This window comes from Manacus vitellinus, unplaced genomic scaffold (genome assembly GCF_001715985.3).
Source record: "Manacus vitellinus isolate BGI_N305 unplaced genomic scaffold, ASM171598v3 scaffold_87_pilon, whole genome shotgun sequence".
NCBI lineage: Eukaryota > Metazoa > Chordata > Aves > Passeriformes > Pipridae > Manacus > Manacus vitellinus.
Window position 1 is genome coordinate 1245673 of NW_021940854.1, and position 25284 is coordinate 1270956.

General features: G+C 50.0%; 1 protein-coding gene across 1 annotated transcript in view; it reads right to left on the reverse strand.

Moving 5' to 3' along the window:
- UNC5D (unc-5 netrin receptor D) overlaps nt 1-10266 on the reverse strand; it is a 100875-nt gene extending 90609 nt beyond the window's left edge. The window contains exons 1-2 of the mRNA XM_029964990.1: nt 10253-10266; nt 9041-9707 (exon numbers count right to left, since the gene is read on the reverse strand). Coding sequence (XP_029820850.1) covers nt 9041-9707; nt 10253-10266 — 681 coding nt within the window. The remainder of the gene's footprint in view (nt 1-9040; nt 9708-10252) is intronic.
- Between the last annotated feature and the right edge of the window lie 15018 nt (nt 10267-25284).

Genomic DNA, 25284 nt, shown 5'->3' on the forward strand with positions numbered 1-25284 from the left:
CATCGGGCTGTGATCAAAAATTCTGTTTCTTGCCAGGAGTGTCACTGTTTCACTCTCCCTTCCCCCAGCTAATTGCATATAAATATTTCTATTATATACCTGATCAGGACACATGGCCAAGCAAAAGTATGAGGCCAAAAAAAAAATCTCTCTCAAAAAAAAAAGAAATCTCTGCTCAAGTGCTCAGCTGCTGCTCTGCCCTGAACAGATTTGATCAGTAAGAGGTTGGAAAGCAAAGGTACAAAGGTGAGTGGCTAAAGGAGGAATTTTAGGGCCTGAAGAACATTAGTTCTTCCAGACTCTGTCCTTATATCCACCAATGCAGGAGATTTCAGGAATTGGTGGGGTCTTCTTTGCCCCACAGGGGTCAGTGGGCAGAGGGGGAGAGGAAAGGGGGAAAGCCCCAGTGAACCCTGGTGTGCCTGAGCTTCCAGGGGGACACAGAACCGCCAGGAATGGAGCAGGAAAAGGTACAAAATGAGACCTGATGCTCAGGAAGGGTCTCACCATGAGATTCCTGCAATCCAAGGTGAGGACAAACGTGCTTGAGCTGTGGTGTCTGTGAGAGGGACGGGGCTGTGGGAGTGGAACATGGTGCAAGTCCTGGCCAAGGTGCCACATATTGCACCAGTGGAACACTGGATTTATCCTTCATTTCCCCCTCTGTTGGAAATAAACTCCATTTTCAGCAGGTGCCCAGACCAGAAGAGTCAGAGCACGGGGATTATTCCCATCCACACTTCCCACTTGAGCAGCTGCACTAAGTTCCCTCTCTCCCAGCCTCAAAGCTCGGGAGTGTGGGCACATCTCAGGTCTAAGGGGACTCGGTTACTACAGACAAAATGTTTTGAAATGCCTGACTGATAAAGGCTGGAAAGATGCAGGAGGATTAGTTACATCTACTTAAGAACAAGGCTTGTCAGTTGGTCCTCCTGCAGGCTGGCTTTGTACTGTCTTCAGGAGGAAACAAATAATTAAAGCAAAAGGAATTTGTAAACAGGATTTTAAGAGAGAGAGAAAAAAAATCAATATCTGAGCACATCACATCAGAAGATCCTTATTCCCTTGCCATCATGTGTGTTTACCAGCCCTCAGCTCCCGAGGAGGAGCAGGGCTGAAAAGGCAGGGAGCAAACACGGGAAAAAATACATTTTCTTCAGCAGCCTTTTAGGTCATTCTCCCTGTCCAACGCTTCCAAGGAAAATAAAAATAATAACAAAAAAAAAAAAAGACAAAACCAAACCAAAAAACCAAACCAAACAAAAAAAAACCAGAAAAAAAACCAACAAAAAAAAACCAAAAAAAAATCAAAAACAAACAAACAAAAAAAGAAAAAACACAAAAACCCCACAAACAAACCAAAAACCAAAAAAACCAAAACAACAACAACAACAAAAAAAACCCCTGGAGGACCAGAACTGGGAAGCTGGTCAGGGAAGTTTTACCATGTCAGAGCATCCTGCCCCCTCCCTCCAGGGCCTGCCCACGTCAGCAGCACAGCCCCGTTTCCTGGGACACAAACAGCCACTTCTGCTTCAAGCCCCACTAATTACGGATTTTTGCCTACGCCACCGAGTCCCTGTTTGGTGCTTTGGATAAAAATACCAAGTTCCCAGTTTGTAACACGGCTCTGATGGGGAAGGAACGAGCAAAAGTAGAAATAAGGGCAGCAGCTGGAACTTCAATCAGCTTTTATTTTGGAAATAAAAATGAGCAGAATATTGCACAAAAAAACCCCCCAAAACTCAGGGTGAGGCAAGTGCCAGCAGCTCCTGAGGTGCTGAAACGCAGCTGAAGATGAAGTTCCATGTTCTTCAAACACTGATAAACGCAGAAGTAAAGCTCTGGAAGTGCCGTGGCAGCTCAAGGCACTGCTGTGTTTCTGTGAATGGGGGCTCAGGCCACACTCCACATCTGGCACTCTTCATTTCCTAGAAGCTCCAAGCCTGGAGTTCCATGCAGCTGCATCAAAACCCCCCCTAAACAGGACTGGGAAAGGAGAAAGGCCAAAGCAAAGCCTTGAACACCTTGACACAGCAACCACACACAGGAGTGAGGAAACTCCTCTGGGAGGGGCAGAGAGAACCTGGAGCCCCAAATCTCCCCTCCAGGGCTCGGCTCTGCCACCACCTCCCTCCACAGGTCCTTCTGAGCACCTTTTCCCCCCTCTCAGGCTCCATCCCGAGCCCCTGAGCCGGTTGCCAGAGAGATTTCTGTGCCTTCAGCCCCGTTATCTGAGTGCCACCCAGCACTTTGCAGCTGCAGAGGAAACCTTTCCAGCCAGAACACGCCAGCGCCCCGATAACTCTCAATAACCCACAGAGCTGAAAGGGGGGGAAATAAAAAATAAATCACCTCCTGCATCCTGGAAGCTCAGCAGAACGTTCCAGCTGAGTCTGCAAAGGTGCTCTCAGTCTCCATCTCTCCTGGAGAGCAACATAAAACTCTGCAGGCAGGTGATTACACCGGGGTCGTTCTTTGATGGATGACCTTGGGGTAACCCCCCTGTGCCTGGCAGTAAATCAGGATTCACAGCATCTGGGTGCCAGAGGAGAGGCTGGGAGGGGGTCACTGCTGGCACACTCACAGGAGCTGCTTCATTTTCCAGCTCTTGCAAATAAACCCACACCTGAGCTGGCCCTGGGACCTGAGCCACTGGGGCACAGAGCAAACCTGACAGCAACAGGGCCATAAATGCAAATACAGCCCTGGTGTTGTCACAGGGAACAGCAGGCACCAACTGGCTCTGGTGCAAATATTCACACCTGTACAACAGGTAAATCAGTGAGGAGGGAGCAGAACATCCACTGCAAGAGCAAACAGCCCTGAAATCCTGGGCATGGGCTCTGTTCCTGCCCCAGACCAGCCATCAAGAGCCCCCCCAGCAGAGCCATTCTCACCCTGCAGGGTGGGGAGGAGGGTTGGATTGCACAGGGCATGGTGAATATGCAGAAACAGCTGAAATTCAGCCTGTTCCTCCTTTGCCCTCGGGTTCCTGGCAGTGCACAGCTGCCTCTGCCATCCCACGGGGCTCTCCCCGAGCAAACCAGGGAGCTGGATGGGGATGAGGAGCTTTGGATCTTAAACAACACAGCCCCTCATCCCTCCCCCTTTAAAGGACATGCCCTGCCAGGCCAACAACAAAACCAACCACCAGGATTAGTTCTGTGCAACCATTTCTCCATCTCTGCCTCAGAAATCCCTCCTAAGCACGGGATACCCTGGAGGGACTGAGGGACATCCTCCACCACAATATCCCACTTTGCTGCTCATCCACATTGTCATCTTCCTCTTTGCAATGTACCCACCTTCTTACCCTCATTTTGACTTTGCCTTACTCTGCATTTTAGTAGCTAGAAATGAGTGTTGCTCTCGAGTTTTGTGTTATTCTGCTTCCAATGAACAAAAAAAAAATTTATATAAACTCTTTTATTTCAAAGGATGAACTTCAGCCTCCTCAGAGATGGGGAAAAAAACCAGCCTTCAAAAAGCCCAGGGTGTTTCTTTAAGCAATTCCAACCCACTTGCTTTAAAGTGAAGTCACCACTGGAGCTGTCATAAGCCATCATCTCTGATGGGTTAAAAATCTATATTGTTTTTAAATTGATTAATCTGAGATGAAATGCAACACAACTATTTGCATTTCCCTGTGTTTACTCATTCCAAAAATTGACAGACAGTGCAGAGAAGAGTTAATCTGATAAAAAGTAAAATGCTGTGCATCAGGATGGGGAAATGTGCATTAACATGCCAAGGGGGGCATGAACATCTGAACTCCACTAATCGATTTTAGGAATCATAAGACCCAGCCATTTAGAAAATGTCATAATCTCAATACCTGATTCGTTCTTTGATTTGTAATTTGGGGAAATCAGCTGCACTCGAAATTTTTACCTGCAGCATTTTCTCCAGCTGGGCAAAGAGGAATTCTGGCTTCAGCACCAATCGTTGTTTTATGTCCATGCCCTTTTAGATTTCTCCATGTACACTGATGCTCTGATCCCACCTACACCCCCTTGTCCCACATCCAGGGGGTTGTGTGGTGGCTGCAGCTGGATGCTGGGAAAAGGGCAGTGATTCCCTGTGCTCCAACCTCTGGGGGCTCCAGGTGGGCATGGGGCACAGCTTGGAATTCCAGCAATTCCGATGTTGTCAGCTGGAACCACATTAACTCACCTCCCCGGGCCTCTGAAACAGCCACCTAATAATGGCTTTCCAGGGACGGGAGGAACAGGGGGAGGTGAACCCTCTGCTTCATTATTTCCATTTCAATCTGCGGCGCAGGCACAGAGGGCGCCCGCCCGGCAACCACAGCCCTGAATTATTCATCATTAACGCCACCTCTTGAGATGCAGCCGCCCCGGGAGCTCGGGTGTGACACACAACAAGGAGCCCGGTGGTCCCCTGGGTGCTGAGACATCACTTCAGGCAGAAGCCAGACAAAGACGGGGAGCCCGTTTGGGTGCAAAGTGCCTGCACCGACCGGGCAGCTTTGCTGTTCTCCGCTTTCCGCGGGGTCAGAAGGCGAAGAAGGGGATTTTGGAGCGGCCCCGCAGCAGTTCTGGCTCTGTGCAGCAGAGGGAGGCAGCCAGCGCAGCATCGCCCACAGCCACCGGCTGGCAGGCGCTAAGGACTCAATTATGTTCTCCACCAAAATACAATGAACTCTGTCAGAAGTGATCACCCAGAGGGCCACGCAGCCGGGAGCTCAGTGGAAGTGGCCCTCTGTGAGAGGTGGAGGGGATTTTTCTCTGGCTTCGGGGAGAACTCGCTGGGCTCATGAAAGGAAGGAGCAAAGTGGGACACGGGGGGTTTGATTCTCTCACCGGGACATGACTCCACCTGTTGCTGTTTTACCACCAAAACACGCTAAAAATACATAGATTTCCTCTGATCTTGAAGGTCTCTTAAGGATTTGCTTATAAATCTGCTTTAGCACATGAAAATACATCAGCATGTTCAGCTGTTGGCAGGCAGGCAAAGGAGGGACCATTTTGCTCACGGTGTATTCGCAGTATTTAAAGCTATTTACCTTCACCCAGGAACTCAGCATTGCATCAAACTCACCTTTGGGTCCTTTTCTCCCATAGTTCAGCTGCTTGTCACCCCAAAAAAATTGGAGGAATTGAATGCACTCCTGCCTTCCTCCTGCCCCCAGTCCCCTTCCTGCCTCAAGCTCAAGGAGCTGAAGGAGCCAATTCCTTGCTCGTGCCATAAAGAAGATTTGTGAGGAAGGGAGGCAGGAGAAGACAGACCAGGTAAGAATAATTATGAAGCTATTAAAGGCACAGATCTTATGATAAAAACTTAAAGCTAAATTGCTTTGAAATACAGATTTTTACTTTCCCCAACACTTAAGGTAAAATAATATTAAATAACTGCTGTCTCAGGTTAGAACTAAAGGTTAAAGGATGGTAATTACTGATTATTTAAAGGGTAGTTGCAATGAACTAAGATAAAGAGGAGTCACATTGCTAAGCCAGAGACTATATTTTAAGCTGGGAATGTGACTCAAGCCAAGCATTACCAGGAGACTGCACTTGGAGTAGAGGCCAAGCTGTGACTTGCAATAAAGTTCTTCCAGTCCCAGAAATGTAGAGCCCCAGTGCTCCCCAGGGCAGAACCCAGGTGGGTTTTAGGAGGAAGTTTATATTTCACATCTATTTTAACAAATCCAGCAGTTTGCAGAGTGAGACACAAACCCAGTTCTTCCAGGGTTGTGTGAGGGAAACCTGCACTGCAAGGGCCGTGACCTTGAGATAAAAACTGTTTGAACCCAATCAAATGACTGTGTATTACATTATATCACCAAAGCAGAACATCACATCAGGCTTTTAGAACATGATATTCAGCAGGGGAATAAACCCTATAAATCCTCAACCACGTGGAGTAGTTCTTTAACCTCTGATTTCAGTGATGACAGGATATAAAGCACTTTCATTTAGTATTTAAAAGCTACAAAACACATGCAAAGGAATAAAACAAAGCAAGAAGAAGCACTAAGATTAATAAGAAAAATTCCTCCGAGGAGGAGGTTTCTATCAGGCAATTCAGTGATTCAAAAATATTCACTTCAGCTTTGCTGAGTAAAAGTAATTATTTTCCCTTAAGTCAGCTGGTTCCTGGTGCCTTTTCATCCATTGTCATCTCTTGTTATTTGGGATATTCACAGCACTCGCCCTGATTGTGTTGTGCTGTTTAAGAGAATGAAATTTCAATTTAGAAGATGCTTAGTCCTGGAAAACCTCCCGTGCACCCACTTGCTGAGGGGCAGATGCCTCCTTTGATGTGCTGCTGCCTCCCACTGCACCTTCACAGGCTGGAAACTTCCAGGAGCTGCAAACTAAACCCAGCCAGGAACCTGGGGAACGAGGCTTGGATGGAGTCCTGCCTCAGCAAGCTGCTCCCAGGGAACCTGGGCCATCAGGAAAGCTGGGGCTGCAAAGATCCAACCTGTCCCAGGGGGAATCTCATGGAAATAAAAACCCTCCTCTTCTTTTTCCCTCAGCTGCTCTGGGTGTTGTCACATCTCTGTCACCAGCAGGGCAACACAGGCTCCTGTCCAGGGGGAGGCACAGCAGGCTCTTATCCATGGGAAAGGGGATTGGGGATGGGAATGGGGACCCAGGGAGGAACAGATGGTTTGACAGCCAGCCCTGGGCTGCAGACAGGGCAGGGCTCTGTCCCTGCCTGGATTGCCCTGGCAGCAGCAGCATGAGGAGCTCCAGGATAAGGATAAGCTCCAGGATAAGTCCAGGGGGTTCCTGTTGGTCTGGGATGTTCCAAGGTGGAACAGAGCTGGAGAGCTCTGGCTGTGCTGGGGCAAGGAGGGGGCTCAGGGGGCTCCTCCTGTGCCCCAGAGCTCAGAGCAGCCCAGTCCTGGGGGGAAGAATTGAAGAAGTGCCTTCAGGTTGCCCCCATTTCCTGCACAGAACACCCCTCCCCTCACACTTGTGTTCTCAGAGCCAGAGATGGATAATTTCTGGATTGCAAAGCTGATGAACTGGGAGTCAGGACACTCCAAACCAGCCCACTGCCCTGGAAATGCTGCTTCCAGCAGCAATTCCTGCTGGGACAGCACAGCCAGGCCAGGACCAAATCCCCTCTAACCCAGGAGATATTGGATCCCACCAGGAGACAGCCACAGCCTTGCAGGGAACCCCAATAATCTCGCATTCCACATCACAGGACCTGAGGTTCCCATCACTGATGACCAAAAAGAGAGGAGTAAATCCTCCCATTTCAGTTTTAGCCCACTTGGGACCCCTCAGCAGAGCCTGGAGCTGCTGAACACCTCCACTTCACTTGCCTTAGAACTTCCAAGTGCAGTAACTCAGCCAACAGATGATTAATGTGTCAGCAAAATAGTTCTCAACCTTCTCCCTCATCCCAGATGAAAGACATTTATTACCCTGTCCCTCTCCAGGCTGATGTTCCAGAGATGCCAGCCCGGGGGGGATCTCACCTCAGCTGTCCCATCTTGTCATTTTAATTAAAGCCACATCCTCCGTGCTGCCTGAGCCCTGATAAGATCCCAGTTATCAGAGAGGAGCAAATTTGTGATGCTATCTGGGCCAGCCCATGATTATCTGCCAGAACAAAGGGAATGTTATTAAACAAACCTGTGCTGGATCACTGTGGGAGGAGGGGATGGGAATCAGGCTCCAGCAGGATCCCTCAGCTCCCTGGGATCACTCCTGCTCTGGGCTGGGAGCTGGAGCAGAGAGAGGAGCTGGAGGAATTCCTGTGTAAAGTTTTGCTCCTCTCCTGCTGTTTATTAGGAGGAGAAACACCAGCTTTAATATCAATTAACTCCTGGGAGATGACAGGTTCCTGAGCACATTCTCAAACGTTTCATTAAAAAACCAAAGTGCCTGCATTTGCTTTCCTAAACACAGCCATTGCTTTTTGGGGCACAGGGAAGAAAGGGCTCCTCCTCTCCTGCCTTTTGAGGTTTAATGATCCCCCGGGGGAACAAAAGCAGCAGGAGGGAATTGCCACACTGGGGTTTCTTTGCTTTGACTCCCTCCTTCCACTTCTCCCAGTCCTGAGGTGGGTCCTGGGCTTTGTGCAGCCCCAGAGCGATTCCAGGCTGTGGCACCAAACCCAGCCTTTTATTTCTCAGCTAACTAAGCCCCTGCACAGCTGTACTTCTGTTCTGCCAGAGCTAATGGGCCTGTCCCCTTCCAAAAACACACTCAGCTCCTCTGACTTCACAGCCACGAGACAGACAAGTTCTGAATTTGTTAAAAAAAACCCAAACACCACCCCACAGTTTCTGGTCGGACGTCAGATTCATCAGTAGCTTCTCTAAAGTGCATTGTTTTATCTCAAAAAAACCCCCCAAAAAATCATGAAAGGAAAGTCACCAAAGGGAGCTGGCAGATAAAATGTTACTCACAATAAACTCAAGAACAGTAGCAGGTACATTATAAAAATTCATCAGAACTTAATGAACTGGTCTTTAAAAGAATAGTCTTATCTTCCTCATCCATATTTATTTTGATGGGATAACAATCCCAGATCCAATTTAAAAGGAGTGCCAGCTCTGTTTGATGTGTTTCCATCTCATCCCAGAGCCCAGGAGTGACTTCCCATGGATTTGTGTCCTACCAGCTCCATCTATTGATGGAGAGGAGGGTCATGGACCAGGGACTGGGTGGCCTTTGTGCCCCAAATCAAGGTCCTGAGTGACCTGAGCTCCTGTGGGTCTGTTCTGACCTGGCTGTGCTGTCACACCAGGCTGTGCCATCACCTGGGGGTGTGGAAAAGGGGGGTCCTTGGCCTCCCAGATCCCTGCCTGGAGCTCCTGCTCAGCCCCAGAGGCTTTCCTGGTATTTCCTGGAGTGTTGCTGCTCCCCTGCACTGGCCCTGCCAACCCCAGAGCTCGGGCAGCAGGAGGTGCTTTTGGAACCCATTTCATCAGGACTTTCCCAAGGAAGTTTTCAGGGGTTCCTGGAGCAGAGGCATCAGCCTTTCCCTTCCTGATTCCCTGATGGATTGGGGAAGGCTGCTTGGGAACTGAGCCAGGAATATTTGCAGTTGTTGGTGGTGTTTTGTTCTCCAGGAGCTCGGGGTTCTCCAGGAGCTCAGGGTTCTCCAGGGTCTTGGGGTTCTCCAGGAGCTTGGGATTCTCCAGGAGCTCAGGGTTATCCAGGAGCTCAAGATTTTCCAGGAGCTCAGAGTATTCCAGAAGCTCAAGGATTTCCAGGAGCTCAGGGTTTTCCAGGAGCTCAAGATTTTCCAGGAGCTCGGGATTTTCCAGGAGCTCAGGGTTTTCCAGGAGCTCAGGATTTTCCAGGAGCTCAAGGTTCTCCAGGAGCTCAGGGTTTTCCAGGGTCTCAGGGTTCTCCAGGAGCTCAGGATTTTCCAGGAGCTCAGGATTTTCCAGGAGCTCAGAGTTCTCCAGCAGCTCAGGGTTTTCCAGGAGCTCAGGATTTTCCAGGAGCTCAGGGTTTTCCAGGAGCTCAGGGTTCTCCAGGAGCTCAGGGTTTTCCAGGAGCTCAGGATTTTCCAGGAGCTCAGGGTTTTCCAGGAGCTCAGGGTTCTCCAGGAGCTCAGGGTTTTCCAGGAGCTCAGGGTTCTCCAGGAGCTCAGGATTTTCCAGGAGCTCAGAGTTCTCCAGCAGCTCAGGGTTTTCCAGGAGCTCAGGGTTCTCCAGGGCTCGTTGGCACTCCCGGCCAGCGCCGTGTGTTCCGTTTAAGGCTCTAAATGGAACATAAGCCCTGCACTGGAGGGGGTTCCTGTGCTGAGCTGGGGGGGCACAGGCACTGGGCAGGGTTAAACGCTGCCATGTGGTGCCACAGCACCGGTGTCAGGATGAATCAGGGGAGGCTCCACTGATTTCCCTGGAACTGAGCACTCCTTCCTTGCTGCAGCACGAGGAGAGCAGCAGGGAGCTCTCATCCAGGCTGGGGGAGTGCAAGGCAGGGGTGACTCCTGTGGCAGGGCTTTCCAAGGCTTTGGAAGGCTTTTCCTGGGGGAATGAACAGCAACTTCCTTTCTTTCTGTCACGAGTGAGAGGGGCTGGGTGAGGGCAGCTCAGTTATTCCAGTGTGAAATCTGAGGTGGAGTCAGGTCACAGCTCGAGCTCACCTCAGCCTTCCTGGGTGAACACCCCCTGTTTGCTGTGAGAACCAGCACAGCCAGTTTGTGTTCCCCAAGGAACCCCAGGGATCACCCACAGGAATGGCACAAATCACCTGCAAACTCCCCCCTGGCTGGTTCTGCCCGTGGAAGGCACAGGAGTTACCTTTGCTGTGTCATCCTCCTGACTTTCAAGGGAAGGAAGAACAGCAGCAGGTCACTGTTCCTGACTGAATCCCTCCAAATGCCAGCTGAACCCCGAGGCTTCCCCTGAAGCCCTCAGAAACACAGTGAGAGGCAGCTTTTAATTGCTCGGCAGCTCATTTTAATAAAGCACAACCAGCAGAGTGAGAATGGATGGAATTCTTCACCTACCAGCAAACCACGGATTTTGCTGATGATTTGCCAAAAAAAAAAACAAACCCCAAGGTTTGCCAAGGTCTAAAAATCACGATTCCCTCCTAAGCCAAAACTTCAGGATTCAGGAATCTGTTTGGGTTGAGTTGAAGGATGAGACAAAGTGAAACAGTTGAGTGTCCTCAAGGAGAAGGACAGGGAAAGAATGAGCCCAGAGACTCAGCTTCCAGGGATTTCAGGTTTTACCATCTGCACAGATATTAGATGTATAATGTCATATATATACTTCAAAATCCTTTTGCACCAGAACATTTTGTGCAAGAAAGATCTTAATTTTCCATTGAATGCAGATTGTGATGCTGCACAAACCAAAGGGCAAGACCAGTTCCCCCCGTCCACGTCCCAACACCCTCCCCTTCCATCCCCTGTCTCCAAAGAGGTTTGATTTCTACCTGTTCCATTGCACTGATCCGAAAACAAAAGGGTTAACAATAACCCCCCAAAATGGCCCATTATCTCACAGAAATAATTCAATTAAACGTTGCTAACGAGGCTGAGTGACAGGGTGAGCCCTGCCCAGGGTCAGGGCTCTGCCCTGCACTGCAGACCTGCATCCTGGGCCCCTCTTGCTGCAGCAAGGAGCTGTTTTTTTCCCTTTTCCACATGAATGCCCAAAACCCTTTGGGGAATGTTAAACCCTGTCAAAACAAAGGCATGTAGGTTTTTAAGAAACAGTCGTGTGAACAAGTAGGACAAAATTTATGACGGGTGAGCAGGAGAGGAGAAATTGCGTTTGTGGCACAAAATGGGATCAGGGAGCAGTCCTGGCTTTAGGAATATTTGGAATATGTGCCTGTACACACACATTTGCTGTGTGTGGCAGATGTGTGGGTGCACCTCCTGATCCTCACTGTGGGTCCTGAGATGCTGCTGCAGAAATCCAATCCCAAAAATCCTCCTGCCCCACCCAAACTCCTGAGCAGCTGCACCATCCCCCAGGTCTGGTAAAAGATCATCAGCTGAGAAAGGCATTGGGAAGGAATTCCTGGCTGGGAGGGTGGGGAGGCCCTGGCACAGGCTGCCCAGAGGAGCTGGGGCTGCCCCTGGATCCCTGGAAGTGTCCAAGGCCAGGCTGGACAGGGCTTGGAGCAGCCTGGGCTGGTGGGAGAGGGTGGAACTGTGTGGGCTTTAATGTCCCTTCCAACCCAAACCACTCCAGGACTCCCTGATTTTTTTCCCCAACTGCTGCTTTCCAGGGACTGTCTCACCCCCCTGTTCCACTCCTCCAACCAAAACAACTGCCTAAGGATGTAAATACAAGGAATAACCCAAAACACCAGGAGCAAAGCCCAGGCACTGCCATCCCCCCCCAGCCCTGCTGACCCTCCACCTCCTGCCTGCGCTTCCCACTCCACTTATTCCACCTGTGGGGTCCTGTAAGCGCCGACTGAACCCCCCCAGAACAACAAACACCCACCCCCAGGGGGTCACAGAGTGCTTCTGTTTGACACCTTCGGCTTAAACAAGAAACAAACCCTGAGAGACTTCACACAAACCATCCAGACACCTTCCAGTGTCAGCAAACATCACTGCAGTTCCAGGGTGGTGAAGTTCCACCAGGCAGCTTTGGAGAGCAGACAAGCAGCTTATTCATAAATTTTTCAGCAGCTATCACTGGAATTAAAACCAGTGTGGAATAATTGCAGGGAGACATGAGAGCTTGTCTTCTCTTTTCTTTTTTCCTCCTGGATGGTGTGAAGCAGCAGTGCCACAGGAGATGGCTCTGACACCAGCAGGCATTTCAACTGCCTCAGTGTCTGTGGCATATTTAAAATATTATATGAGGCTGCTAATGCCTAACAGCCTGCAAAGGACATTTTTTCCCAGGGTTTTACAACTGTGGGTTGTAAATTAAAACCACTGCAGGAGCCAACATGCAATGAACACTTGCAGACATTTATATATCATGTGTAGTCATGGATGGGGCTGGGACTTGTTTCTCAGACATATCATGAGCAGGTAAATTCTTCACAGGAAGCAGAAAAATTGTCTCTTTTTTGGACACTCTCCCCATTACAGAACACAGGAGTCTGATAGTTAAATTCCTTTTGGCTGGTACTGCTTTGCCTCTATAAGTTTTAAACCCCTGAAAGAACATAAAGTTAAAATTTTAATGGCATTTCAGCAGAACCTCTTTGAATTTTGTATTAGATCTCAATTTAGCCTCCAGTAAAGCCTTCAGAAAAAAAAAAAAATCCAATGCTTAAAAATGTAATAATCATACAGGAACCTTCCAAAGTCAGCATCAAATAGAATAAAATATATTTTATTAATGATACAATTCACAAAATTACTAGTCCTGCCACTCTCTGCCCACAAGAGAGACCTGCTGGGCTGTGTTACCCTGCACATCCATCAGCTGTGGTGTTTGTTCTGTGGGATTTAGCACGGGTTGCTTTGGGTGCTTAATGACCTGGGCTGGGCTGTGATGATTGCAGAGGAATTGGCCATTAGAAGGACGTTCCCGGCAGGAGGTTCCAGGGCAGAGGTGGTTCCTCGCCAGGGGAGGTTGGTCCAGGCTCAGCCAGATCCAAGGGGGACACGGATGGAGCAGTGGGGAGACCCCTGGTCCTGGTCCTGTGCCCAAGCAGAGCCCTCCTGCCCTGCGCTGCCCTGCCTGTCCCTGCCCTGTCCCTGTCCCTGCCCTGCCCTGCAGCACCAGCCCATGCCCTGACGTGGGAACACTCTAATAAAAGTATTTTACAACTGACTGATTCACCCAGTGGGTTTTTAGTGGTTTAGGGAAATGTGTAAAGCCATAAATGACTGCAGTGTAATATATAATCACTAATTAACACCCTCCTCCAGCTCGGATTCCTCTGGCAGGCAGCAGGAACGGGGAGCCCTGTGAGGACAGTTCCCACTGATGGTGGAGTGTTAAAGCCCTTTCATAAACATGTGTCAGAGAAAATGGCATCATACAGAGCGTGGCTGATTCTCCTTTACTGGCAAACAGCTCTTGGGTCACTAATTGGTGCCATCTGACCCCTGGCAGGGGCACCCAGCCTGCCCAGCTGGAGTGGGCTCCCAGTTGGATGCACCCCAGGTCCCACTCCACTGCAGCAGCACTGACTGGCTCCATACTGGACGCTGTCCACGCTGGGATTTATCATTTAATTAGAACCAGGAACACTGAGTAAATCCCAGATGCTTGGGGAGATGACTTGATTCTCAGTAAAACACTGGGAACTTATTGCTCAGGCACCATCTCCAGGCTCCTTCCCCAGCTCTGCTCTCCCAGCAGCAGACAGGCAGCTGATAATGAGGAGCAGAATCCATTGCAGAGGAAGCCCGAGGATGACACGAAGGGCAAAGGCATCAGAGAGCTTCCTCCAGCTTCAGGGCATGGGAAAGGGACGTTCTTTGCTGCAGGTCCCTGTGCCTGCATCTCCTCCTGCCTGGGGACGTGTGTGGGCACAGCTCGGGGACATGGGCAGGGCTGGGCACCAGAACACCTCAAATATTCACAGCACAGTCACCATTCCTCGTGTGAGTGAGAAATCAATGTGTCACTGCCCCAAAGAGGGGCCATCCACACAGTCACTGGTGGGCTCACATCAGAACCCTCGGAGATGTCCCTTCACTTCCATCCATTCTCCCTTTTACCCGGGGTGGAAAAGAGGGAAAAGCTGTGGGGGAGGTCTGAGAACTTCACTGATTCTCGTGTCTCCCCTGGAGACCCCAGTTAGGGCTTGTTCACTCAGAACTCCTGTCAAATTTAGGGCAGGGACAACCAACCCCCCCTCATTCCTCTGAGTTCCCAAGGGCAGAACTGGCCACTGCAGCCCGTGGAGAGCTGAGGAACAGAGCACTGCAGGAACCCAGAGCTTTAAAAATCATGGACACAATCGATTCTGCAACAGGACAAACTATCTGAGTTTTCCCCGAGCTTCACCCCCAAATCAGAACAACACAAAATTATCCCGGGGATGATTTTGTGACTGTTGCCCACCCTGGTTGTCACACACACACACACATTGTCTGGCTGTGATTAGGGCAAACAAACAAACAAAAAGTAATTAGAAAAGAGAGAGAGGCAGATTTGCAAACATTTACACATTGAATGTCAAGTCTGAAGGAATAAGGGAGGCTTTTCTTTCCCCCCTGAGCACTCACAAGGCAGCAATTACATGCAGTTGCAGTTTACAGTGTCTCTTCCACTGTCTGTTTTTTTCAGGCATCACTTTCTGGGGGTTTGTAAACAGTGCTACAAAAAAAAAATATTAAAAAAAAAATGAAGGCCCTATAAAGTATGAGAATAATTTATCATAGAAAATATGCAAAAAAAAAAAACAATGGAGAGAATTTGTTGTTCACTTAAAGCACAACTGCAACCAGGGCAGTGCAATATTTGTCCCTGCTCTCCACATCTCACAGCTGCAGGGTCCAGGGGCCAGTGGCAGGGTTTGGGAGTCTCATCTCATGGACCAGGATCAGGGGCTCTCCCAATAATACCCTTTGGGAGGGACCCCTGGAGGTCCTCTGGTCCAACCCCCGGCTCAAAGCAAGGCCAACACACCAGGCTCGTGCTCCTGGGTGTGAAAATGGGGTTGCTGGCATGGTTTGACCCCAAGATATGATAGTTTGGGGGAGCTTTGTGTGTCTCACTCCTGCAGACAAAGAAGAAATCAGTTTATTATCCAGAGGTTTGAGCCACTCTGCTGAGAACTGCAGGTACTGCAGGTGTGTGAGAAATAGTGAACAGTCTCCACTTCTGCCTCCAGCCAGGGGCCAGGAATAGAGGGGCAAGAAGAGGAATGGAAGGCAGGGATCCAGGGGGGAGGAAATCATTTCAATGCTCTGAATTAAGCAAGGCAGGACTTGGTGCTGCCAAAGCCAAGGGGCACCGAGGCACAGAGGAGTCAGTCCCAGGCTGGAAGCACCATGCAGGCTTCATGATTTACTCCTCCTCATGTGCCCCCCGTGTGCCCCCCACTCCCCAGAGGGGTTTCTGAGGAAGGCAGGGCCACATATTGGTGAGCTGGGTCTGGGGTCAGTGTGAGAGGATCCTCTCCAGCCAGGGCTGCAGGAACCCTGCAGAGCTCCCTGGAGACTGAGTGGGTTTGGCTGGAGAAATCACATTCCTTTTAATTTGATTGTGATAATGTGATTTAGCTCGGGAAGGATTTCTGCTGAAAGCCTGGCAGTAAATAGGAGGCAATTCACACCCACAATTCATTTACCATCGAGCCCCTGGCTCAGAGGCAACGCTCTCCCCCCACGGAACAGGCACAGGGATCCCTTCCCTGGCTTTGCTGAGCCTCAGATGCTGCATTTACCCCCCTGGAGAAGAGCTGGAAATCGGTGGGGAGAACAAACAGTCCCTCTAACACAGAGATTCCCCTCCTGCTTCAGCTGATCAAGAAGTGACTTCCAAAGCAGAGCACGCACGGAGCGGGCGAACTTCCCTGCCAGCTCCTCCTCTGCCTTACCGCAAAATAAATCAGAAATTCAAGTCATATTCAGGTTAAAAAACAACCTTTCCTTGACTCCAGTGTCAAAGCCTGCTGTCACAAGCTGCCTGGCATGTGGCAGCCCCTGGTCCTGCAGCAGAGGGGCTCTGCCAGGGCAAAGGCTCCGCTCAGATTGCGGGCTGGGGCTGGAGGAGAGCTCGGCCCGAGAGCCTGGCAATCCAGAGCAGATGGTTTCTGGGCGAAGAGCAGGCGAGACAAAGGGCACTGCTGGAGCCGAAATGCTGATTGTTATGCAAGTAAACAGATGGGGAGGGCTGTGCCAGAGCGGGGCCACTTGTAAAACGCTTCGGGATGGCGGAGCTGCGAAGCGATTCTGCAGGATGGAATTAAACACTAAATGCCTCTTGGAGGAGCAGAGCTGAATGTTCTCCTTCACAGAGGTTATTAAATAACAAAGATGGTGGTAAGTGAGATAAAAATAACACTGATTGCACTGGAAGGAAGAGCGTTTTGCAAGAAATTACAGGTTCACTTCCATTTTGGGTCTCTGAAGTTGAGGTTTTCCATCAGCAAAAATCCACCCAAACTGCCCCAGTCTCACCCAGGCACTTGTCAGGAGGAGTGGGACAAGCTCCTGTTCTTTCCAGGACACTTCTCCAGTTTTCACACTTAATTCATTGCCCGTGGTGGCTGAGAGAGGAGATTTGACACACACAGGTGTCCAACTGTGCTGCTCCTCACAGGGAGCTGCCAGACCTTTGAAAAGCTGGCAAATCCAACTGTTTGTAGCTGGCCTGGAGGGTTTTACACTTTCAAGCAGCTTCCCATCACATATTGATTATTAAAGAGTGTTTCAAAGTATCATTCAACCAATTTTCCATCCAGCCCAATTGAACATCTGAAGGCAACCACTGGCTCCAGACCTGAGCTCAGGTGAGGAGTTCTGAGCAGTGGCTCCACACAGCACACATTCTGATTTTCTGGGGGGCTGTTCCCCTCCATTCCCTGCCATTTCACTCATTTCACACCCCGAGAAGCTCTGCACTAACTTGGGTCTGAGGACCAACAAAAAGGTGCTGTAGCTTTGCTGACAAGTGGGGCAAACCTGAGTGTGCCACCAGCCCCTTTGTCTGCACCCGTGCTCTCAGGAAAGGACAAAGCTCAAAGCTTTTTTCCCCCATTATTCTCATCCCTGAGATACAAAATGAAGTCTCTCTTGCTGCTCAGCTAATCCTTACTCTGTCTCAGAGAAGAGATATGTTTTTGTCACTTCCTCCTGCTGATAAGACTTGTATCAAAGTTGGGGGGGGAATGAATTGCAATTTTTCAATTTAAAAGACTGCTCATATCAGGCAGAGTCTTGGTTAAACAAATCCCTTGTGAAACAAGAGATAAGGGGCAACATATTTGTGTATTAAACAGAAGACGTTTCCTGTGCTGTGTGCAGCCAATAAATACCTTGAAATTTCTTGTAGTGCTCACTGATAATAACTCACTAAATAGTGCAATTAGGGTGATATCCAGCCAATTAGGCTGAGATGGCTCTTGGCTTTGGTCTGCACTTGATGCTGATGCAAAGTTGACAAAGATGTCTCAGGCACTGCCTCTGGAGCATCTGCCTGGTCTCAGGCTGTGATACTTTGCTGCCAGTGCCTGTCAGGTCCTGGAAGGACAGAGACACACAGGAGCAGCCCCAGTGCCCACGGTTCCAATGCAATCCCACTCTTGTCCATTTACTGCATTGTGCTCATCTTAAATCTGGTTTTATCCCCCTGCATTGTATCTTTGTAAGGGCTTGTCCAGACTGCTGCACATCAGCTCAGGAAAGGACAAATTCCTTCTGAGTGTCCCTCAAGAACTTGGTGTCACTGCTTGCCAGGACCTGTTTGCCCTTGCCCAGCTAAACAAGGGGTTTCTCTGCTGCTGAGAACGGGATTCCAGGGTTCTGTCCCCAGCTCTGACTTCCCATATCACAGTGGAGCATTCCAGGGGCAGGGAATCACCGTCCTGCTTCACTCCATCCCCCTTTACAGCACCTGGTTTCTCAGCAGCAGCCTGGCCCCTCCAGCTGAGGCTGAAACAGGAGCCCCAGGGCAGGGGAGGGTGTCAGGAAGCTGTGGAAGCCCCGGGGGGGAGATGCCTCCAGGAGGTACAGCCCAGGCAGGACGTGCAGGCTCACCTGCCCAGCCCCTCAGATGCTTTGGGGACAACTTGCTTTGAACCCACTGGGGAAAGGGAGGAAGGGTTTCCAGCAGGGCTTTTTCTTTTAGAGGGAGGAAGAGCCAAAGAAAAGGGGTTGCAGTGGTCCAACACTGAGGAGTCCAGCCTGTCCCTGGGAGCTGGAGGAGCCACGTTTAGGGCTGGACATAATTCTGACACCCACTGGAGGAAAGGGAGCAGTGATGGAGGGAGTTATGAAAAGAGGGGCAACAGAGCCGATTTTACACCACCCTGTTGACTTCCAAGCAGTGGGATTTCAGCAGGAACAACACAATTCCCAGTGAGATGGAACTGCTTTATCCATCCTCTCCTGTTGCAGGGGGTCCTTGCAGGTCTGACCTTCAGCAGCCTCCTGACCCCTGGCACTGGGGGACCCTCCATCCCCAGCTCCTGCTGGACCCTGAGGGAGGACCAGGAGCAGGGAGGTGCTGCCTCTGCCCTGAGCCTTTTTCCACTCCCTTGTGCCCCCCTGAGCTCCCCAGAGCACACACAGACCATGTTCTCCCAGCTCCTGGTCCCCACCTCACTCCCAGCTTTCATCCCTTCACTTTTGAGGCACAGACCTGGCCATTTATATTCCCATTAATCTGTTCTCTGCTCTCTTTTTTACCTTCTGTGAACGTTCTCAAGAGCTCACCCAGAGCTCCAGGTCCCCCGAACTCGGTGACTCCTCCATCACAAACACCTGAAGGGCCTTCAGTGTTATTTTTATAAGGTTATTCTGGTGCAGCCAGATTTATTCACTTCAATGACTGCTGGGCTCTTGAAGGGCTGGATTATTTTTTTGGAGACGTCCACTTTATGTTCTTTACAAATGAAATCTTTCACGGTTACACAGTGTTATTTTTATTTATATTTCCTCCTCCTTTCCTGGCTATTTAGAATAAACTGCTTTGCACAGTCCCGGGAGACAAATCCTTCAAAGCTAATGACCTTGTTAAAGGTTCACTCATCACAGTAAAATGTCAAACAAGGTACTTTAAGGCAGCAGAATTGGATGGCAAATGTAGCTTTACATTATTATTTAGAAAAAAAAAATCCAGCAAACCCACACCTAGAGGTAGGTCTGTCGATTCCATGCATTTAAATGCCATTCTTGGCCACTTCCTGGCATTTTATGTCAGGTTGAATAGAGCAGGAACTCCACCAACATAAGTTAACAGACCTGCTCCTGCAACTAAAGAATGTTTTCCCCTGGGATAACGCACAAATGAGGATTTTTCAGGGAGAGGCGTCTGCAGGATTAAGGGTTTAATTTGGCTTTATGTGCCCACTCCTGTCCCAGGGGACACAGCCCAGCTGGCTGGGGGGGGATCATCAGTTTTGCCACCTGATGACCCAGGAGAAGCAGACACAGAAACCTGGATCCCAACCTGGATCCCACCCCCCCACGTGTGACAAGGACCTTCCTGGAGTGCAGACACTCAGGTTCTCCTGCAGGGCTTTAAAGGCTTTAAAACGGGCTGGAAAACCCAAATCCTCCCAGATCCCTCAGGGCTCTGTGGCATCCTCTGTAGGAGCTGAGTTTTAATCCTGAGCAGATTTATACACCCCTCTGGCTGTGGTTTATCTGCGACGTGGAACAGCCACTGTGGGCTCTGAGGACACACACAGTGAAGTTTGGGGGCACCTTTGCTCTGAGGGGAGGGAAAATCTGCCTTTTTTGGTCTGGCAAAGCTCCCAAGCCGTGGTGGTCACTGGGATCCCACACCCTGAGTTCTGGGGCTCTCCAGTGATTTAGAGCTGGTCCATTTAACACCAGTTTTCAGGCTGGTTCAGGAGAGTTGCCTTGTGTCCCCTGAGCCCTAAACCCAGCTTAAAGCCCAGCTTACATTACTGCTGGGCTGGGAGAACACATCTGTGCCCAGGAGAACACATCTGTGCCCAGGGTGCAGATCCCAAAGCCCTCCCCACTCAGAACTCGGGTACCTGCCCCATCTCCAGAGCTGGGTGAGGCAGTAATTAAACTCCTCAGCCCTGCACGGGAGTGTAATGTGTTAATAAAAAAGTAATTGCACCTTCATTGTTTCAGCAGCTTTGCTTAATTACATGGCAGTTATATTTCTCTGTTCTTACTCACTCTCAGCGAGGGCTCTCCCTACCATCTGCTGATATTTAATTAATATATGTTAAATGTCCTACTATATTATTAAATCTCATTTAGAAGTGTCCTCAGTACCTCAGTATAGGACTGCCTATATTGAAGGAGAACGAGCAGGGACCTTGCCTTGTATTTAAATAATTTAGATAAAAGAAGGCTCATTAATGAAAGAGAGGTGTTATCTTTCCCTCTAGAAATGAGCAAAAGGGGAGGACAATTATGCCAGAAACATAATGAATACCTGGAGATTTCCCAGAGGTAAAACTTATCTCCAAATCCTTCTCCACCACCAGAACTGACAGGTCCTTCTGGCTGAGGAGAGGCAACCCCAGCAACTGTGATATTTGTGGGAGGGAAGAGCACGTTCAGTTCTGGGGTTGGGAATATCACTGCATGTGGAACAGGGATGGAAAACAGGGAGGGATAAGCGGGACAGAACCAGGGGAAAACCCTCAGAACTAAACACAGTGGCCAAGATTTCCAGGCTGGTCCGTGGGGGAGAGGAAGGGAAGGAACTGAGCAGAACTGAGCATCTGATCGTGGCTGGAGTCAGTTCACTGCAGGAGTTGCTCTGGCCCCTCACAAACTTCTGTGCTGCCAAGGCAGAATTCCAGCTGGACCCAAGCAGGAAAATGGATGGAGGATGCAGGGACCAGGCAATCCTTTAAACCTCCTCAGAAAATATAAGGATGAACTTCTGCAAAACCAGAATTCAGGTCAGGAACAGCATCAGAGCCAGGACCAGCTGCAACAACCTCCCCCTGCACGGTGTCCCTTTGGGACAGTGCTTAACGAAGGGTGTTAAAACCTGGCAGGGCCATGAATGCAAATACATCAACTCCCATTTATTATCTGTATTCTACAATTCCTTTCCCATTTTTAAAGCCTTATTTTTTTTTTTCAGGAACTGCAGGTTTGTCCCATCTCATTTTGCCCGGGATTTTTTTGGCAGCGTATTTTTCATGCTGAACACAAGAGCAGGTGGGTGTCCCCCCCAAAAGCCTTGGAGATCATCTTGCCCAGGAAAACAATTTGGAAGGTTTGAAGTTGTCTCTCCTTGCATCTGACGGGTCTGATGCAAAAGTCATTGAGACGAATGGAAAAACTTCCCCCCGACTTCAGAAGGCTTTAGTTCTGGCTGTATAAATAAATAGAATTCCCAGGGCTTCCTTTCCCCTTGAACAATTACACTTTTAATAAGGCAGGCATTCGAAAAGGAAGGACAGAGAATTTTAATAAGTAACTTCTCCGGGTGCACCTTACAGGGAATGTAATTAGAGAAACCCATTAAGAGCAGGAGGAGGAGCAGTGAGAAGCAAAGCCCACTCAGAGCAGGCAGTTCCACCCTCACAGTGGCCTCCAAATGCCCCAAATGGAGGGAAAATCCCGTTTTATTTCCATTTTAGCCGGGCAGGAGTGGCTGGAACAGCTCAGCCAACACTGCCCAAGCTCACTGGGTATTTACAGCCTTCCCTCTACAGAATTCACTCCAAACAGGTTTTGAAGCAGCTTCCACACTCCTGAGGCAAATCACAAATGAAATCCATGAAGAATTGGCAGCAGCTTCCTCCAGCTCTGAACAACTAATTGCTCTGCAGCACCTTTCAGATGCTTTACCCAGAATAATCTCCCTGCTATCCAAGGAGCCCGGGCTCGGTGGGATTTCCCTGATGAGCCTCACTTGATCTGCTCTGGGAGTCTCCTCCATTGCACATTAATGCTGGAAACAGTTGTTGTTTTTTGTTCTGCTTAATTCATGGCTTTGTTTTACTCGTTCACCTCCTGCTCTCCAGCAGTGCAGGAATGTTTCATTTGCAGAGTCAGACCCTGGGTATTGGTGCTGCTGCAGCCAGCAAGTGGCATTAGTGCTGGCAGGAGAGTGACTTGGTGTGCAGGATTATTGGCACATTTAATTAAAACCGAGCTCCTGCTGATGCCACGAAGTTCTCTTAAGAAGCAGCAAACAAATAATTGAGGGATGGTGGGATGGAATGGTGTGTAAATCACTGGGAGGACTCGGGCTTGGAATTCCAGCCTTGCTGCTGCTCCAGAGCAAGCAGCCCTGTTCTGCTGCCTGCAAAAGTATTGGCAGGACAGTTTCAGGATTTATGAATCTTTTCAGTGAGTTCTTTTCCTGCTGGAGTGTGTCCAGCCTTTCCCAGGGATGGGGCTGACACAGTTGGGATGAGGCTCGAGATGACCTTTGGCTGTGCTGGATTTAAACCAGGGGTTGTTTCCCTTCCCTGCTCTGTCACAGGGACCTGGTGCCTTCAGAAACACCTCCTGCCTCCCTCCTCCTCGTCACCCTCCCCTTCACCTCCTCCCTGAAAGCTTCCCAGCAATCCCACATTCGGGAATCACAGGATCCTGAAGGCTGGAAAAGATCCTCAAGTCAAACCACTCTTCCCCATTAAACCACATCCCCAACTGGCACATCCACACGTTTTTTGGACACTCCCAGGGATGGTGACTCCACCTGCTCCAGTGCTCTCCAGCTCTTTAATTCCACAGTTCATCCAAAGCCTGGTTCCTGAGCAAAGCAGTCCCCAAAGTGCCTCAGGGCACAGCAAGAAGGAAGAGGGTCCCTCACAAAGAGCCTGGCACAGGGATGTCAAACAGCAGCCACAGGGGAGTTCCCAAAAGGAAAAGATCCCATGAGGACATTCCACAGACCTTCTTCCCCATCTCCATGAGGATCATTGGGTTTGAGGGAACACTTAAAAATAATAAACTTGATTTAATTAGCTGGTGTGACTGAAGAGCTGGGGATTAGCAGCTGATTAAAATGCTTGCAGAAAACAGTTATGATTAAGTGAATTAATCCTCCAAGAAACCCAGGGCTGCGTCAGATGGATTTGGCTTTGGAGATTGGACCCAAACACTCAGCAAGGGCTCCTCGTGGATTTATTCAGGAATCCAAAGGGATCTGACCTGCATTCCCACAAATGACAGTCTGGAGGACAAAAGGAGATCCATCCCCCAGTGGTTTCCTCCACTATTTAGTGACAGAGTGAGGACATTTAAGAGCTTTTTCAGCTGCAGAGATTTCCACGAGATCTTGTATTAATTGGCTTTATTTACTGACTCACCTGCCCTCGAGTTTGCCCTGTTCCAGCCTCACAGAGTTACCAGGAATTCCCCATTTGCTCTTGCCCCTTTCTGTGCTTTCCCCACAGAGGCACAGGGGAGCTCCAGGAGGGGGATGTGTCCCTGCAGCACAGACACTTTGCTGCCTGGGACGTTATTTCTGGGATATTATTTCAGGAAAGGCCCCCCTCGTCCCTGCTCCCACCGTGGGGACAAACCCAGCAGCACATTTCCCTGTCTGGCACCTCCTCAGAATTGTGTGACAGTTTTTTCTGGTTCCCAGCTCTCTGAGATGTTTATTTTGCAAAGGCTGGAGGCTCTGCCTGTTCTTTTCTCCAGAGCTGAACTGACAGGACAAAGTGCCCCAGCCCTGGTCCCCTCCTGCAGGGTCACCCCCCCCCATCAGTGCTGAGGGAAGGGCCTGGATTTGTCTCATTTGGGGGATTTTGGGCACCAGCAGTTGGGTGCAGACTGTTCTGCTGCTCGTTCTGTGGAAAATCCCAGAGAGAGGAGGAAATTCAACACCATTCCCAACACCCTGTCATGCCTTTCCCAGCCATCACAGCCCTTCCCTCCCCTCATTTCTCCTGCCTCACTTCCAATTGCAATTCTGTTTTTTCATGGGAGTTCACAGCCAGCTTTTCAAGGAACCTGAGGCTTCTGGGGGTTTTATCCTTCTGGAGAACCTCATAAAACATGTCACAAACAGCAGGTGGGGAATGCTATTCCCAGGAAATACCTCTGTCCCTGCCTCCTTCCAGAATCCTGGCTCTCAGTTCAGCTCCCTGTGACTCTCACCCAGGAGAAGGTTTGGGTTTGATCTGGAGTGTCCAAGCCCAGCCTGGCTGGGTGAGGTGCCAGCTCCAACCCATCCTCTCCCAGGGAGCCAAGCCAGAGCCCTGCAGGGCTGGGAGGTGCCCCTGGAGCAGTGGGCTGGAGTTACTGGAGTGTAATTCAGGGTCACTCCATCACCCCTCTGTCCCAGGCTGGGAGGGATGGCCGTGGACAGCAAGGATGGAATTGCTGCTGCCATGCCTGTCTGCAGAGCTCCAGCTCTGATCTGAGCCCCTGGGAAGCAGCACTGCAGCCCAGGGAGAGGCTCCTGGAGCAGCTGGATGTCAGGACAGCTCAGGACAGGGGATGCTGCAGGCAGAGCTCGGGGTGGAGCAGGGAACTGGCTTCTCAGGGAATCCTTGCAGTGAGTGCTCAACCCAGCGTGGGCAGAGCTCTGGGAAAGGAGTTCAGAACAGGCAAAAGTGGCACTCAGGGCCTGGAAGTCTCTCCCACAACACCAAGGTCTGCACAGAGTACAGTAAAATTCGGGACTGGAGATTGGGGATGAGTTACTTTGAGATTTTTCTGTGCATGTTTTGGACCTGCTGACCCCAGCCAGCACACCTCCCCTCCCCTGCACACACCCAGTTTACTCTGGGAGAGCAAACACCTGGGGCTGGAGGGCAGCAGAGTTTGCATTGGCACAGCTAATGGGGCACTTTCTCCTCGTTAGCATTCCTGACATTTATCTAAGTCCTGATGAACCCGGCGCGATGTTTTGCTGTTTTTCTCTCCCGAAGTTCAAACAGAAGCTCTCAGCTGCCCTGTGGCCCAGCAGAGGATCCTTGTGAGGACTCCAGGAAGGGTTTTGCTGATTCCCTGCTCCCCCAGGCACTCGGGTGTCCTTTGGATTCAGTGATCCAGCAGCTTTGGTCCTCCTGCACTCGTGCCAGGACTGTGTTTGCCACATTCCCACCCCATCCTGAGCACCCCAATCCCCACACACCAGCCCCAGTAAATATTTATCATCCTCAAGGTCATTCCTTGGCTGGATTTTTGAGGCATGTGCACAGATACAACAAGGTTAAGATGTGCCCCCCCTTTCCTCTCCTTCCTCCCCATCACCTCCCCCAGGTCTGAGGAGCAGCTCTGCCAATCCCAGCACCAGGAGGCTTTGCAGTGGAT